General features: G+C 38.0%; 3 protein-coding genes across 3 annotated transcripts; 2 read left to right on the top strand and 1 right to left on the bottom strand.

Annotated features, from left to right (window-relative positions):
- Positions 1-514: 514 nt before the first annotated feature.
- mettl8 (methyltransferase 8, methylcytidine) lies at positions 515-4,793 on the bottom strand. Its single transcript, XM_079357443.1, has 10 exons — positions 4,707-4,793; positions 3,743-3,899; positions 3,482-3,573; positions 3,040-3,383; positions 2,901-2,950; positions 2,347-2,407; positions 1,651-1,790; positions 1,140-1,246; positions 935-1,000; positions 515-719 (listed from the first exon to the last, which is right to left on the bottom strand). Exons 2-10 carry the CDS (start codon positions 3,892-3,894, stop codon positions 559-561), a joined length of 1,173 nt encoding a protein of 390 aa, XP_079213569.1. The 5' UTR covers positions 3,895-3,899; positions 4,707-4,793; the 3' UTR covers positions 515-558.
- Positions 4,351-9,970, top strand: dcaf17 (ddb1 and cul4 associated factor 17). Its single transcript, XM_079357440.1, has 15 exons — positions 4,351-4,691; positions 4,766-4,938; positions 5,039-5,142; positions 5,534-5,624; positions 5,740-5,876; positions 5,977-6,055; positions 6,257-6,346; positions 6,486-6,593; positions 6,900-7,002; positions 7,124-7,266; positions 8,033-8,142; positions 8,680-8,767; positions 8,879-8,962; positions 9,164-9,319; positions 9,401-9,970. The coding sequence occupies exons 2-15, from the start codon at positions 4,810-4,812 to the stop codon at positions 9,506-9,508; spliced, it is 1,530 nt and encodes a 509-aa protein (XP_079213566.1). The 5' UTR covers positions 4,351-4,691; positions 4,766-4,809; the 3' UTR covers positions 9,509-9,970.
- Positions 9,971-10,563: 593 nt separating this feature from the next.
- Positions 10,564-12,473, top strand: cybrd1 (cytochrome b reductase 1). Its single transcript, XM_079358239.1, has 4 exons — positions 10,564-10,857; positions 11,179-11,387; positions 11,603-11,757; positions 11,846-12,473. Exons 1-4 carry the CDS (start codon positions 10,662-10,664, stop codon positions 12,123-12,125), a joined length of 840 nt encoding a protein of 279 aa, XP_079214365.1. The 5' UTR covers positions 10,564-10,661; the 3' UTR covers positions 12,126-12,473.
- Positions 12,474-12,616: the final 143 nt, after the last annotated feature.

Genomic DNA, 12,616 nt, shown 5'->3' with positions numbered 1-12,616 from the left:
TACTCAAACTTAATATTGACTAAGCTTAACAAACAGTCATACAAAAACTCAAAGTGTTAAAACTTTGAGTAATATTCAGCAGCAGGCTTTTCTATAAAGAAACAATTTAAGTTCAACTTAGACAACAATCAAGTTTATAGATACAATAACATATTAAAACAAAAACGTTTATATTGTGTTTTATAATACGTTAAACTAATGGCATGCTGTATTAAGTTAATGAGATACATACAAGACATGAGTCAAATGTAGCCTTTAAGTCATCATTTTGACAAATTGAATAATTCACTGCCTCATTAGTCCATTTATTGAACATGTCAAAATAATACAAACAACATTTTAAAAAAGTACAATAGGCAATTTTAAGGTTACAATCTCAACGTTTACAATGAAATTGTAAAAAAAAATTTCAAATTAAGCAAAACTACATTTCTGTTGGGCAGTGGGCCCATCAGAGAATAAACCTTCATAGAGGCAAATAAGGTGGTGAACAAACACATCTGGAAACACATCTACAATGAATTGGTAAAAAAAAAAAAGACTGCACATGGTCGGTTGTTAAGACAGTGAAAAGGGATTAAGGTGTAATTTCCTGTACTTGCTCTGCATCCAAACACGATGCATCACCACTTTCTTTCCTCTGTTAACTTTCAGTCGTCTGTCCTCCAGATTCTGAATTTCCTCAAGTCCAGCTTTGGAAAATAAATCATGAACCTCTTCTGCAAGAAAATAAAAAATATATTTGTCTTTATTACCCTAACAGATGTGATTTTATTATAATCGGTTAACCTTTTCTAGAATTGTAAACTCAAATGGTAAACTCAAAAGTCCTAATAAATCCAGAATTCTCTTTAATTTTCCAAACGGAAATTGAGGTCCTGGCAAATTTTTACTCCATGTGGATTAAAATACAGATTTTATATGTCAAAATTACCTTTGCTAAAAAAGTACACACAGGTTCCATCTCCACGTGTGTAGAAATTCTCTGATAGGCAGCGTCCTGATTAAGAGAATGAAAGAAGACACTGAACAATGAAATATTTGATACTGTCAAAACTGTCAAAACACAACTGCACACACAATTAGGGATTGCAACAAATTATGAAACAAAACAGTTGAATTCAGGAGTACATAACGACCTTTCTTAAACCTGAGCTGTGAGAGGTCGTATCTCCCATAGTCACGGAAAAGAAATATCCCCCCATGTTTCAGGTATGATGACAGACGATTCACCACTCCTTGAATTCTGTCAATGAAACGTAAAAACAAGGTTGCACAACAGGACTAAAGCGACATAAGATCCAAGTAATAATTGTAAGTGCACATATGAAAACTATAGGATCTAATTTGTATGATGAATGCATGGGATGGGAACCATAGATTTCCCGGTTCAAGTCCCTGACTAAATAAAGTGGACGTTGGTGCAGTTTCTGAAGGGGAGCCCCATTCACTTCGATAGTGCTGCCGAAAACTCCCAAAAGCTAAAATGCCCCCTATGTGCAGCCCCTTTACGCTGAAGTTTCTCAGTGTCCGTAAGAACCTGTTTGTGTGTTCAGGCCTCTATGTGAGTATGTAGCATTTCTGTCAAGATCAAAGTTGAATGATGAGGTATATTATGAAAAATATCTATTACTCCCCTACTTCCCCTACCGGTCTGGATGAATGGAGGAGAGGACAAAGACGGCCAGAATAACATCCAGGCTTTGAGGAGGGAAGGGTAAGGAGGCCATCTCCTCACAAATGTCATGGACAAAGGCATGGCACAGGGAGTGATCATACTCTGGATGTTCCTGTTAAAAGACAAAATAAGTTAGTTTTTAACAAGAAGCTCAGCTACAGATGTCATTTGCTTTTCAGTACTTGTATTGCAAAATGCAATTTAACTTTTCTCCCTTTCTATCGCACTGAATGTGTCCCCATGACTTTAAGCTCTACACATGCACAATGAAGTAGCAAAGATATAAAATAAATGTGAATAATATGATGAAGAGTTTGGTGTAGACCTGCACTCTTTGTAACTCTTCCTGAGTCACGTTTGTAGAAATAAATTCTCACATATTTTAGCACTTGAGGGACTTAATCGTAACCTGATACCTTTAACATGTTGTCTAAATGACCATAGTAAGTACTTTGTGTCTGGCAAGGGCTTAGTATAACCTTGGTTGTTTGTAAGTGATATCAGTGGGTGTCTGTTTGAAGAAATGTGTTGACCCTGACATTCAACTCAAGTCAAAATGTGTTACAGACTCAAGGTCCAGATGGAGGACAGCAGGATAAAGAGGAAGACAGCATAAAAAAGGAATCTACAAAAGTCAAAGAAATAATGCAGAATAAAAAAGAGCGTACTTTGAGCAGCTGAATGGCACATTGGGAGAAGTCACAGCAGTACAAGAAAGCATCTGCATGTCTATGAAAAATGACAGACAGTGAATCAAACAACTGTGTGATGAAGCCCATGTCTTTCACAGAGCTTGCTATTTGACTCAACATGGTGAGCTGGATTTATCACTTCATTGTTCTGAAAAAGATGCAGACATTTTAGAATACAACAAAAAATGTTCAACTGTTTTGGTTTGAAGAAAAACTCCAAAAATGACACATTTGTGAGGATCCACAGTCTCATGATATTTTTGAGCCGCTTACAGCAGCAGTAATTCAGTTTCTAAGGACATGGGTCAGTAATGGGAGGGTTGAAGGATTGAGTCCCAAAAAAAAGTTGAAACTTCCTTTGGATTTATAATGTAAATATGTAAATAGGTAGAAAATAAACAATGAAATTGTAAACAATTACATATTTTGTGATTGGTTTATATTAATGACTCCACTTAAATTGACACATGCTCAACATTAAATTGTTAATTCAAAAAATATTTTAGAGGACGTCTGAAATGTATACTCACTTTATTGAATCAAGAATGGGAAATACACTGTTTCCCACTCCACATCCAACCTGGGAAAAGAACATATATCTTACTGAGTGCTGACACATGGCAAAGCAATTTTGGTAAAGCTGTAAACATAATTAAATAAATTAAAAACCTCCAAAATCCTGAAAGAAGCATGCTGGCCAGGGAAAACTGTTCTGATTTTTTCCACAGCTGCTCTCCGACAGGACTCCTGTGGACTAGAGGCCACTGTTCTGTGATGGTTTAAGGAGATTTCATAATGCTGGTGTCTAGTCTCTGGGTGTGTGCTGGATCCAGTCCTTGGTGGATAGGCTTCCTGATGATCATTCACACAACAGTTTGTGATTTCTTCTTTTGAACTTGGAGGAAGCAGCTCAGGGAATTCTAAAAACAGCCACTTGCGATCTTTGAAGAACTTATCCTGGTGCGTGTCGTAAAACTTGTTCCAGTAATGGGACGCCTCTGTTGCAAATGTACCTGTGTGAAGGGAGATGTTAGTGTATTTAATATATATTTGCTTTGTAATCCTTACCATGAATCTTATTAGAAATAACTTTTTCACAGTAAAATCTTGCCTTGTTCCATTAAAGGAATTCGTACACTGGAATTTTCTTCTGCCTTCTGCCTTGCATTTTCTTTTTCTTCTTCTGTCCATTCTACGTGATCCCTGATATTAAGAGGAATACACAAACTGTTGATAAAAAAAACGTACAAACTGTATCCAATTAAAGAAAAATCTCTGACATCTTGACATTTTAAGTTAAAGCAGGCAAACCATAAACATTGATCCCTATGACATTATACAGATTGGTGACAAATCAAAGTACATCACTGACCACATATTGTGCTTAAAGACATCATCTGGATTGGTCAGAATCCGAGCACCCAGAGGAGCTGAAGGTCTTCTTCCTGTGCTCTTTAGTCTCAAAGATGATCTGATGAAAACGTTAGCCAGTTTGGCCACATAGAAGCTCAGTAAGTGATGCATGTACTCTGAAATAAGTGAAAAGAAGAATAAGTACAGCTTATGACCAACGTCCATTATAACACTCTGTTTGCCGGTATAACTGACTAACGCAGAAACATTTATGGAAAAAGAAAATTCAGCTGGTTTTGTGTCTGTGTGTATTTATTGTTATTTGTGGCCTATTTACTTTTAAAATACATTTCAACTCTTGATTATTGTTGTTTTTCCCCCCTGTGAAAATACAATGAAAAGCATTAAAGGGTGTTTGGGTTTAGTATTTCATTTAATGCACCTTCAATTATAAGCTGGAACGAGTCAATGCAAGACTATAAATGTGTTACAGTAACAGAGTGTTAAATTAGATTGTTTTTCAAACTTTACAGCTTCTTAGTGGAAAAAAATAGCTGTTGATGGATTTTTTTTACACAGTTATGCGCAATTCATTGTCACCGCTTGATAACGAAGGGGGCGCTAATGTCCCGGTCACGCTGCCGAGTTTCCTCATTTCTATCGTAGAAGAAGACTCATAAACACAACACGGGGTAGCGCTGCGCAACTAGCATCGGAAGCTAATTTAAGTAATGTCATACCGGGCAAAGCTTTGTATTGTTCAGTGGCTAAGATAATTTAATTTTGTTTTATCACATGGCAGCTACCACGTTTATCATCTGCGTCAAAGCTAGGTACGCCTCTGGAAAGAATTAAAAGAAGAAAAAAGATATATCAAGGTGTTAACTGGAGTTAACTTTTGGTGTATTTCTTAAAAGCTAACCTAAAGCTGCAGGTTCAATGGAAGCTGAAGGAGAAGTTCTTCTAAAGTGAGGAACACATACCTTCCTTGCCTGGTTCTGGCTGTGATCTTGGAGCTCAGGTTGTGGTCTCCTCCTGTCAGGTCCCTGCACATCCTCCTCTTGTAGGAACTAGGTCTGGCTCACGATGGCGCTGTGTCAGAGGAAAATGTCTGTTAACGCTTCTGATCTGTTGAGCCGAAGGAGCAGAGGCTTCAGGGACGCTGGCACTATAATCAGACACAATATGAAACTCCTCAGAGCTGTCCTCCTTCAGGTAATGGGAAGATTATGGTGATTTACATACTCACTTTGACTACACGCGTGTTTCCATTGTTTACATGTATTAATTAATATACTACACGTTTACATTCTAGGACAGCAGGGATTTTATTAAAGTCTGGAGTAAGACATCAAAGTCCACAATAATGTATGAGAATGGTAAAATCTACTTTGAAAATTACCAGAACTGTTACAGCAGGTGAGTATCAATTATTAACCTAGAAGAATAAAACAAATCAAACATTTCCCAAGACATTAAGAAGTGTTGTACATAACTGTGTGAAGAAGTGTAACCAATGCAGCAACTCTAAGGTGTTAGCTGATGTGAGACATCACATAGCATTTGCATATTTCAGTTTAAACTTAAACTCATTTACACATTTTAAGATGGGAAATCAAAATCTGATTACGTAGCTTGACCTAAATTAACAATTACATCAACGCCCATGTTGTATATTTAAGCAATAAAAAACATGTGACAATAACGGAGAACGTCAACACATCTTTTATTTGTAAGGAGTTCTTAAAAGAAGGATACAGAATTTTAATTTAAACCAACAATTAGTGATTTCATGTTTTTTGTGTGCCAGTGTTCATTCCCAGCCTCATATTCTCTACAAACTTCCCAAGAAGTCTAAATTAGAGAAGTTTGAAGATGCCTTGCTGTGTCAGAGCCCACTCGTAAGTGAAACATAGGGAATACAAATATCAAATATGTGTTTTAATTAATGCTGAAGTTGAAGTTTGAAGTGACATTATTTGAGACAGACTGCTGTTTTATTTGCCTTGTTAACAGGACAAAACACTACCTTCCCTCTCTGACCACAAAGCCAGCCTCTTGGCTTTGACAGCCAACAATTGGCTGTATCGTCTCTCACCTGAAACAGGGGGAGAGCTGCAGAGGGTTTACCTCTCTTCAAAGCACAAGTTCAGGTATTGTCAGCCTCTGAGCTCTCTGTTGTTTGAGTGAAAATGTATTCATTTTCCTTTGAGGTTCTTTTAACCCTCCTCCTTGTTTTATGTTTCTTTAAAGGTACCTTAGCTGGGACGTTTCTCAAGAGAGGTTTTATGTGAAATCTGTTCAAAACAAAGAAACATCACTTGCACGACAGGTAATCTATTTTTGATTTTTAAGTGACAGAACCCTCTAAAGTGTAGAGCCTGGGATCATACATTCATTTAATTCTCACAGCCAGGGGGGCAAACTGTAGGATACAAAAACGATTACAGTCAACGCGGTCTCAAATTTCACTCAACATACAGTAGGAGGAGATGTGACAGAATTGTTTTTGTTTTGTTTTCTTCATTCACAGGCTGGTATAACTCAGGATATAGTGATGCATCTGGCCATTTTTCATGTTTTCCCCTTGAGAGTTGTGGGCATTTTGGAGATCACCAAAAAGGTATTCAGATTAGTTTTAGTTGTGGTACATTGTGTTTCTGTTGATATTTCATGATAAAGATGAAGACCTAAAAAAAAAAAAAATGAATTTCCCCTCGTGGGATTAATAAAGTGTAAATTATTATTATTATTTCTTTCAGGTATTTGGAAGCGGTGTCACAGATGTCGTCCTCTCTCAGGGGGTCCTCGTGGTGTCTCACAGCAACAAGTCAGTCAAGCTGTATAGCCTTGAGCACATCCTCAAAAAGGTTTGTTAAGTTTGATCCCAAAAGAGTTTTCTGCATTTTGTTGAGCAAGCTGCATATTTTTGTCAAAGCTAGAGAAGGCTGCATCAACAAAACCTTTAAACCAGGGAGATTACATCCCCCCCCCCCACAATTCTCTGCCATTTGGATTTATTAATTGGCGTAAAAAAAACCCGAGGATTTCAGCTCTCATAAAATGTAGAAATGCATCTACTGATTTTGATGTACATCTTTTATTGACATGTTCACCATCAATTCACCCTTTTCGTTCATCTCAGTGTGTTTGACGATTATTTTCTTTGTACTCAGCACTTGTCAGAGAAGTTAACTCTTGGAAAGCAGAGTTCCCTTCTTGGAGGAAAAACAGTGGGAGACGTTCCGTTTGGTATCCCTGTAAATATCCAGATCACAGGTGGGTGTGTTTTAATTTTCAGACCTGTGATCTGTTAGTGTGAAAGGTTGCTGTAGGCTTCTTTGACCACAGCAGTAATGATATTCTTCACATTGTTAACATGATATTCATTATTTCACAGAGTGCCCACCAGTGCTTTTTGAGGTGTCATGCTCAAACAATGCTATCCAGATAGGCGGTTACCCCTGGCACTACATCTACACACCACCACATAAACGCCACAATGGGACTCACCACATCTGTTCACTCAAGGACAGCACTCTGGTAGGTTCAAGGACCTACACTACACACTATAAGCTCATATTTCGTCTGGGTAATTGAAGTAAGCCTCCATCTGGCTCTTAGTGGTAAATATCCCAAATCTTGTTTGGTTGTGGACTAAACCGCCAGCAAACTGGCCAGAGCCTTTTGAAACCATCAGACTCAGGGAGGTCACAGATGTTTGTGACAGTCTTTCTATTCAGCTGCTGAAAAGAGCAGGGACAAACCGACATGTGATCACTGTTCAACACCAACACCAGATTTACTTTACTACTCTTTTCTGCACATATTTCTTACAAGACATATTTGGCAGGAACAAAGGCTGCATCGTAAACAAATTCAAGATTCCAGTTTTCAACACAAGAAATCACCTTTTAGTTTGATCCTTGATCTATGTGCTCTCATTTCACTCTTTAAAAATAATGCATAGCTTATCATATAAAGAAAAACAACACCCATATAACACACATTACACATCATAGTGACTTGATTATAAAAGCTGTCCTTAACCTGAAACAAACAGCACTATCACCGTCGGCTCGAAAGCTGCACCAAAAGGAGAGAGTCTGACAACCACTGAGACTTTGACTTTTACAGCTCGGGTACATTATGATTTTATAGATTGAGTGCTGCCTTTTCCAAACTAGTGTTGGTGATTGTTTTTGGACTGCGAAGCACCACTACAGTAACACAACCCACATAAGCGCAAACTCGAACATGTGTCCTACTTTGAGAGTACCTGGAAAACGTTGTGATTTTATGACATTAGGCAACAAATGGAATTCAAAACATGAACTGCTGCTCTCTAGAAAGTGATGGGATCTTCTTCCACCCTGATGACTCGGGAAGAATTGTTCATCTGGGACCAACCAACATAAAGTGAGTTATAATCATCAACTTTCTCTTTTTGTTTGTTTTACAAAATGATGACTGTACAAAAAAAGAGTGGTAAAATGCTGTTCTGCCCGTTTAGTAGATGTAATGAATCCTATGATTAAAAATAAATAAATAAATTGATTTGCATTGAGACAGAGCAATGCAGGAGCACCAGCATGGGAGGCTGTGAACTTTAAAACCTTCGTTGGTTGAAGTGATGCTGTCATAAACAGCAGTAGTAAAACAGGAGCATCATGTAGTCTCATGCAGGAGTTTTGTGTGGTGCCAAATGAAGTCCAAATGAATAGCTGAAGCTTTGTTTAAACTCCGACACGCAGCCAGTAACATGAGCTGTGAAGGCAAATATACCAAAACACAAGATTCCTAACACATTTGTATTGAATAAAGACTTCAAAATGTGGTTTTCATTTAATTCCACCACATAAATCAACGATATCCTGTTCTCTGCTAATGCATACAGTGTGATACATTTTCCAGTTTCTATTATTCTTCATTCCACCTGATTTTCTTTTCGTTTAGTGTCCTTAAAATCCTGGGTGAAATGAACAGTGGTTTGCCGTCAAAGGTTGATGTTGATTTCTCTATGGAAACCCATCGAAACAACCATGTAAGTATTATGCGTGTATACAGAGGAGACTGTTTTCAGTTTGTTGTGTATTCACTGCATGTATCGCATAATTACTCATTCTTAAAATAGAACATCCTGTGCTTCCATTAGCCTACCTCACAGGTGACCGTCACGTCATCGGGCCGCACAGTGAAAAGAAGATTTCATCAGCTGGACGACGACCCAGAACAAGAGGTACTGTGCTTCTTATGCTTGCATTGATCCACAACATCTGCAAAGAAAATACTTCCTGTTTTTATTTTGAATATGTACCAGAACACAACAGAGTTTAAATAATAATGTTGCGTGACACATGGGTTATGTATGTTTTGTATACCAACAGCTGTCCACAGCTCATGTTTCAAAGAAAACTTTAAAGATAATTGATGTTCACAGACTTTCCGTATGGTGGACTATGAGGATGAGTTGGATCTTCTGGCAGTAGTAGTAACTAATGGTGAGGAGGGAGAAGGAAGAGCCAGCATCCGTCTCCATGACAATCTGAGCGGGAAATTACTGCGTACAGTTGATCTGGATGAACCATGGGATGAGGTGAGTGAGTGGACATGAATGTAAAAACATGAAAGTCTCTGTGTACATGAATGAACCTGTGGCCCTCTCTTTCTGTTTCAGACTTATCGACATGAGTTGTTCTTCGACAAGGACACCATAGTTCATATTGCACAAAAGAACACCAACTTCTGCTGCCATGTCTACAAACTCAAGGCTGCCAGAAGATAAGAGGCTCTCAGGTTAATGAAGCTCCTAGAGAGAAGCTACGATTGTCTGTTTCCAACTTGTAAAACTCAAGTCTTGTCTGGGATTTTCGTGCCTTTTGGAAGAAACCGGACTATGGGAATAGCCGGAAATTGGGGAGAAAGACGGTGAGGAATGACATGTGATAAAGGAGCCACAGGTCGGATTTAAACCCAGGCCGTCTGCTTTGAGGACCACAGCCTCTGTGAACCAACCATTCAGCCACCAGCACCCAAAGTACTGTTGTCAAATCCAGACAATCAAGTCATCTCTTTAGTTCGAGGCATGCTTCACAACCAAGTTGGTTGTAAAAATAACTGTGAGGCTTTGTATGGTAATACTGTTAACAATGTTTTCTTATATTTTTCTTATATTAAAATCTATATCCTGTCTTTATAATATGCATGTTTTCATCTGTTCAAATAATAGATAAAAAAGGAGATACAACCTTGTGGTTTTTTTTTAATCAAACGACTGGAAAAATATTTTAAAGGTGTTGGGGTCTACAACTTGGAAGGCCCCCCCTCTTTCTTTTTTGAACCATGTTACCCTATTAATGGTTATTAACATAAAATATTACTTTATCTGATTTAAATTACAGAACCAGTCATGATGAGGTAGAAGCCAATGACACACCAGTGGTTTGCCAACATTGCTTAAGTACATGTCACAGTTTATCACAAACAATTGTTTTTTTGTTTAATCAATAACAGAAAGGACAGGAACATATTGTTTTGTTGGAAATGTGTGCTTGCATGCAATTAAATAAGTCAAGCTTTGACATCATCAGTATACTATTGATATTAAAGTTATAGCATTAACTAACACCAAGAAAACAGACTGATGATTCTTGTACGACTTTGCCAGAGTTCTTATAAAATGTTAACACAACAGCTGTATTAATTTATACAGTTATGCTGCCAAGGATTGCCAGTAAACAAGTGATTGAGAACATACTATCGTAAAAGTTTTAACCTCATGAGATGTTTTCTTTTTTTCCTGACGTTTCACAACGAAAGTTACAAAACGCAATTGGCGTGGGTCACGTGACCCTGCTCCGTCCTCTCCAGACTCCACTTGAGATTGTTGTGGTTCTAAGTGCTGCTTCAGTCTAAGCGCCCTCAGCTGCAGCTCTAACATGGAGGCGATGGAAAGTTATAAACATTTCCTGGTCGTTTTATCTGCCGCCGCTGCTTTCGGGTTTGTCTCCATAATATTCGTGCTAAGATGGGTTCTGTACTACAGAGAAGGTTTAGCCTGGGATGGAGGACTTGGCGAATTCAACTGGCACCCGGTCTTACAGATCGCAGGCTTCATTTTCTTGAATGGAGCAGGTGAGAGAAGACTTTTTTTTTTTTGTTTTTTTAGAAATGTAGTAGGCTAGATACAGAGAGGCAACGGCTGATAAACATTAGTCACAGATGCACAAGGTCAGATTTCTTCAGAGACTTAGTGGGAGGGGACGGGAATAAAATAAGGAAGTGAGCTAAACTTCTTCTGAGACTTGTTTTCTTAAAACTTTGCAACCACAACTTTACTGTAATGTGAAAATCAAAACAGCAAACTGTTTAAGATAATTTACCTTTAAGGCATTAAACCTTTTTTTCCAACCTAAAAGTAACTGATACTGACCCTAAGTGACCCTTTTCTTGCAGCCATCATTGTCTTCAGACTCCCCTGGACCTGGCGCTGCAGCAAACTAATAATGAAGTTCATCCATGCAGGCTTAAACGTGGCAGCCTTCATTTGTGCTACCATATCATTTGTCGCAGTTTTTGATTTCCACAATGCTGCCAAAATCCCCAACATGTACAGTCTGCACAGCTGGCTAGGCCTGGCAGCTCTGGTATTGTTTTGTCTTCAGGTAAATGAACGGAATGTCTTCTGATTTTGTGGCTGAGTATTCTCATTATATTGCGACTTGAGAAAAATTAAAACCTGTATTTTTTAACTCCTTTATTTTTAATTGAGTCATAGTCTTAACTGTAACCTCTATATTGAGTCTTTCCTGAAACGATACATTAAAGTGAACAACAATCTTGTACAGTATTCAATGTTGTACTTTTTTTTCCTGTGCAGATTGTTCTTTCAGTTATTGTCTACTTGATGCCATTTACACCAGCATCCTGGAGAGCAGCATTTATGCCCCTTCATGTCTTCTTTGGACGCTCTCTCTTTGGCAGTGTAATAGCTGTGGCACTCATGGGCATAACAGAGAAACTGATTTTTGGCCTGTAAGTATCACAAAATGAAAAACAAAATGTGGTTTAAAAAGTGAATGTGTTGTTTTACTGTGAAACCATATTTTCTGCCCTTGTTAAGGAGCAACCCTAAATATAAGGACTCTCCCCCGGAGGCAGTTTTTGTGAATGTTATGGGAGTGCTCCTTGTGGCCTATGGAGTTGCGATTCTCTGGATTTCAACTCGAACATCTTGGAAACGTCCCAGCGACCTGGCTTTGCATGCCCAGCATACCAGTGGGGGAGGTGAGGACAACATTATAGTCAGTCCCTCTCTGTCGCAGCTATCTGATGAAACTGAAGCTGAGGGCCGTGTGGATGTGAGGAGGAGGGGTAACAAACTAGATGACCAGGCCAACTGATAATAAAGTAAAACATTTGGAGCAATGTGTTGAATCTATGTATTCTCGGTGTAAACTGCAAAGAGAAAGGCTGAAAGAAGAAATCTAAATTTGCTATTCATAATTTTCTATCTTGTACCTGAAAGTATTAAATCTAGACTGCACTATCCTCAAGTTTACTCTTACATGTATTATTGAACGTTGCACATGCAAAATAGTAAAGTTTTTTTATAACAAGATCTATAGATGATGATGCTGTTTATTTACACTGTTTACAACCTGTGCAAACAATAATGTCAGCTTGTCTTCATGCTAATACTTTTGTATTTTGTCATTTTTTATTTTATGAATAAAATATTAAAAACAGAACTGCAGTTATTGCAACAACTGTTTTTCATCTGACATTCTTTGAAAAACGTTTATATCAATGTACTCTAACTAGACATTGTATCTTTAATTTCCAATATTAACGAGTATTGACTATCTTATAATACCTGAACGCTTCATGGGAA

This window comes from Symphodus melops (assembly GCF_947650265.1).
Source record: "Symphodus melops genome assembly, chromosome: 12".
NCBI classification, from domain to species: domain Eukaryota; kingdom Metazoa; phylum Chordata; class Actinopteri; order Labriformes; family Labridae; genus Symphodus; species Symphodus melops.
The sequence above is the reverse complement of the archived record's forward strand: the minus strand, read 5'-3'. Positions and strand labels throughout refer to the sequence as shown.

Coding starts and splice junctions, on each gene's coding strand:
- mettl8 (XM_079357443.1), bottom strand. CDS start 3,894: ATGCATCACTTACTGAGCTTCTATGTGGCCAAACTGGCTAACGTTTTC. Junction 2,951..3,039: donor CTTCTTTCAGGATTTTGGAG/GTTTTTAATTTA, acceptor TTCTTTTCCCAG/GTTGGATGTGGAGTGGGAAA. Junction 720..934: donor TGTGTACTTTTTTAGCAAAG/GTAATTTTGACA, acceptor ATTTTCTTGCAG/AAGAGGTTCATGATTTATTT.
- dcaf17 (XM_079357440.1), top strand. CDS start 4,810: ATGGCGCTGTGTCAGAGGAAAATGTCTGTTAACGCTTCTGATCTGTTG. Junction 5,625..5,739: donor TGCTGTGTCAGAGCCCACTC/GTAAGTGAAACA, acceptor CCTTGTTAACAG/GACAAAACACTACCTTCCCT. Junction 5,877..5,976: donor TCTTCAAAGCACAAGTTCAG/GTATTGTCAGCC, acceptor GTTTCTTTAAAG/GTACCTTAGCTGGGACGTTT.
- cybrd1 (XM_079358239.1), top strand. CDS start 10,662: ATGGAGGCGATGGAAAGTTATAAACATTTCCTGGTCGTTTTATCTGCC. Junction 10,858..11,178: donor CATTTTCTTGAATGGAGCAG/GTGAGAGAAGAC, acceptor CTTTTCTTGCAG/CCATCATTGTCTTCAGACTC. Junction 11,758..11,845: donor GAGAAACTGATTTTTGGCCT/GTAAGTATCACA, acceptor GCCCTTGTTAAG/GAGCAACCCTAAATATAAGG.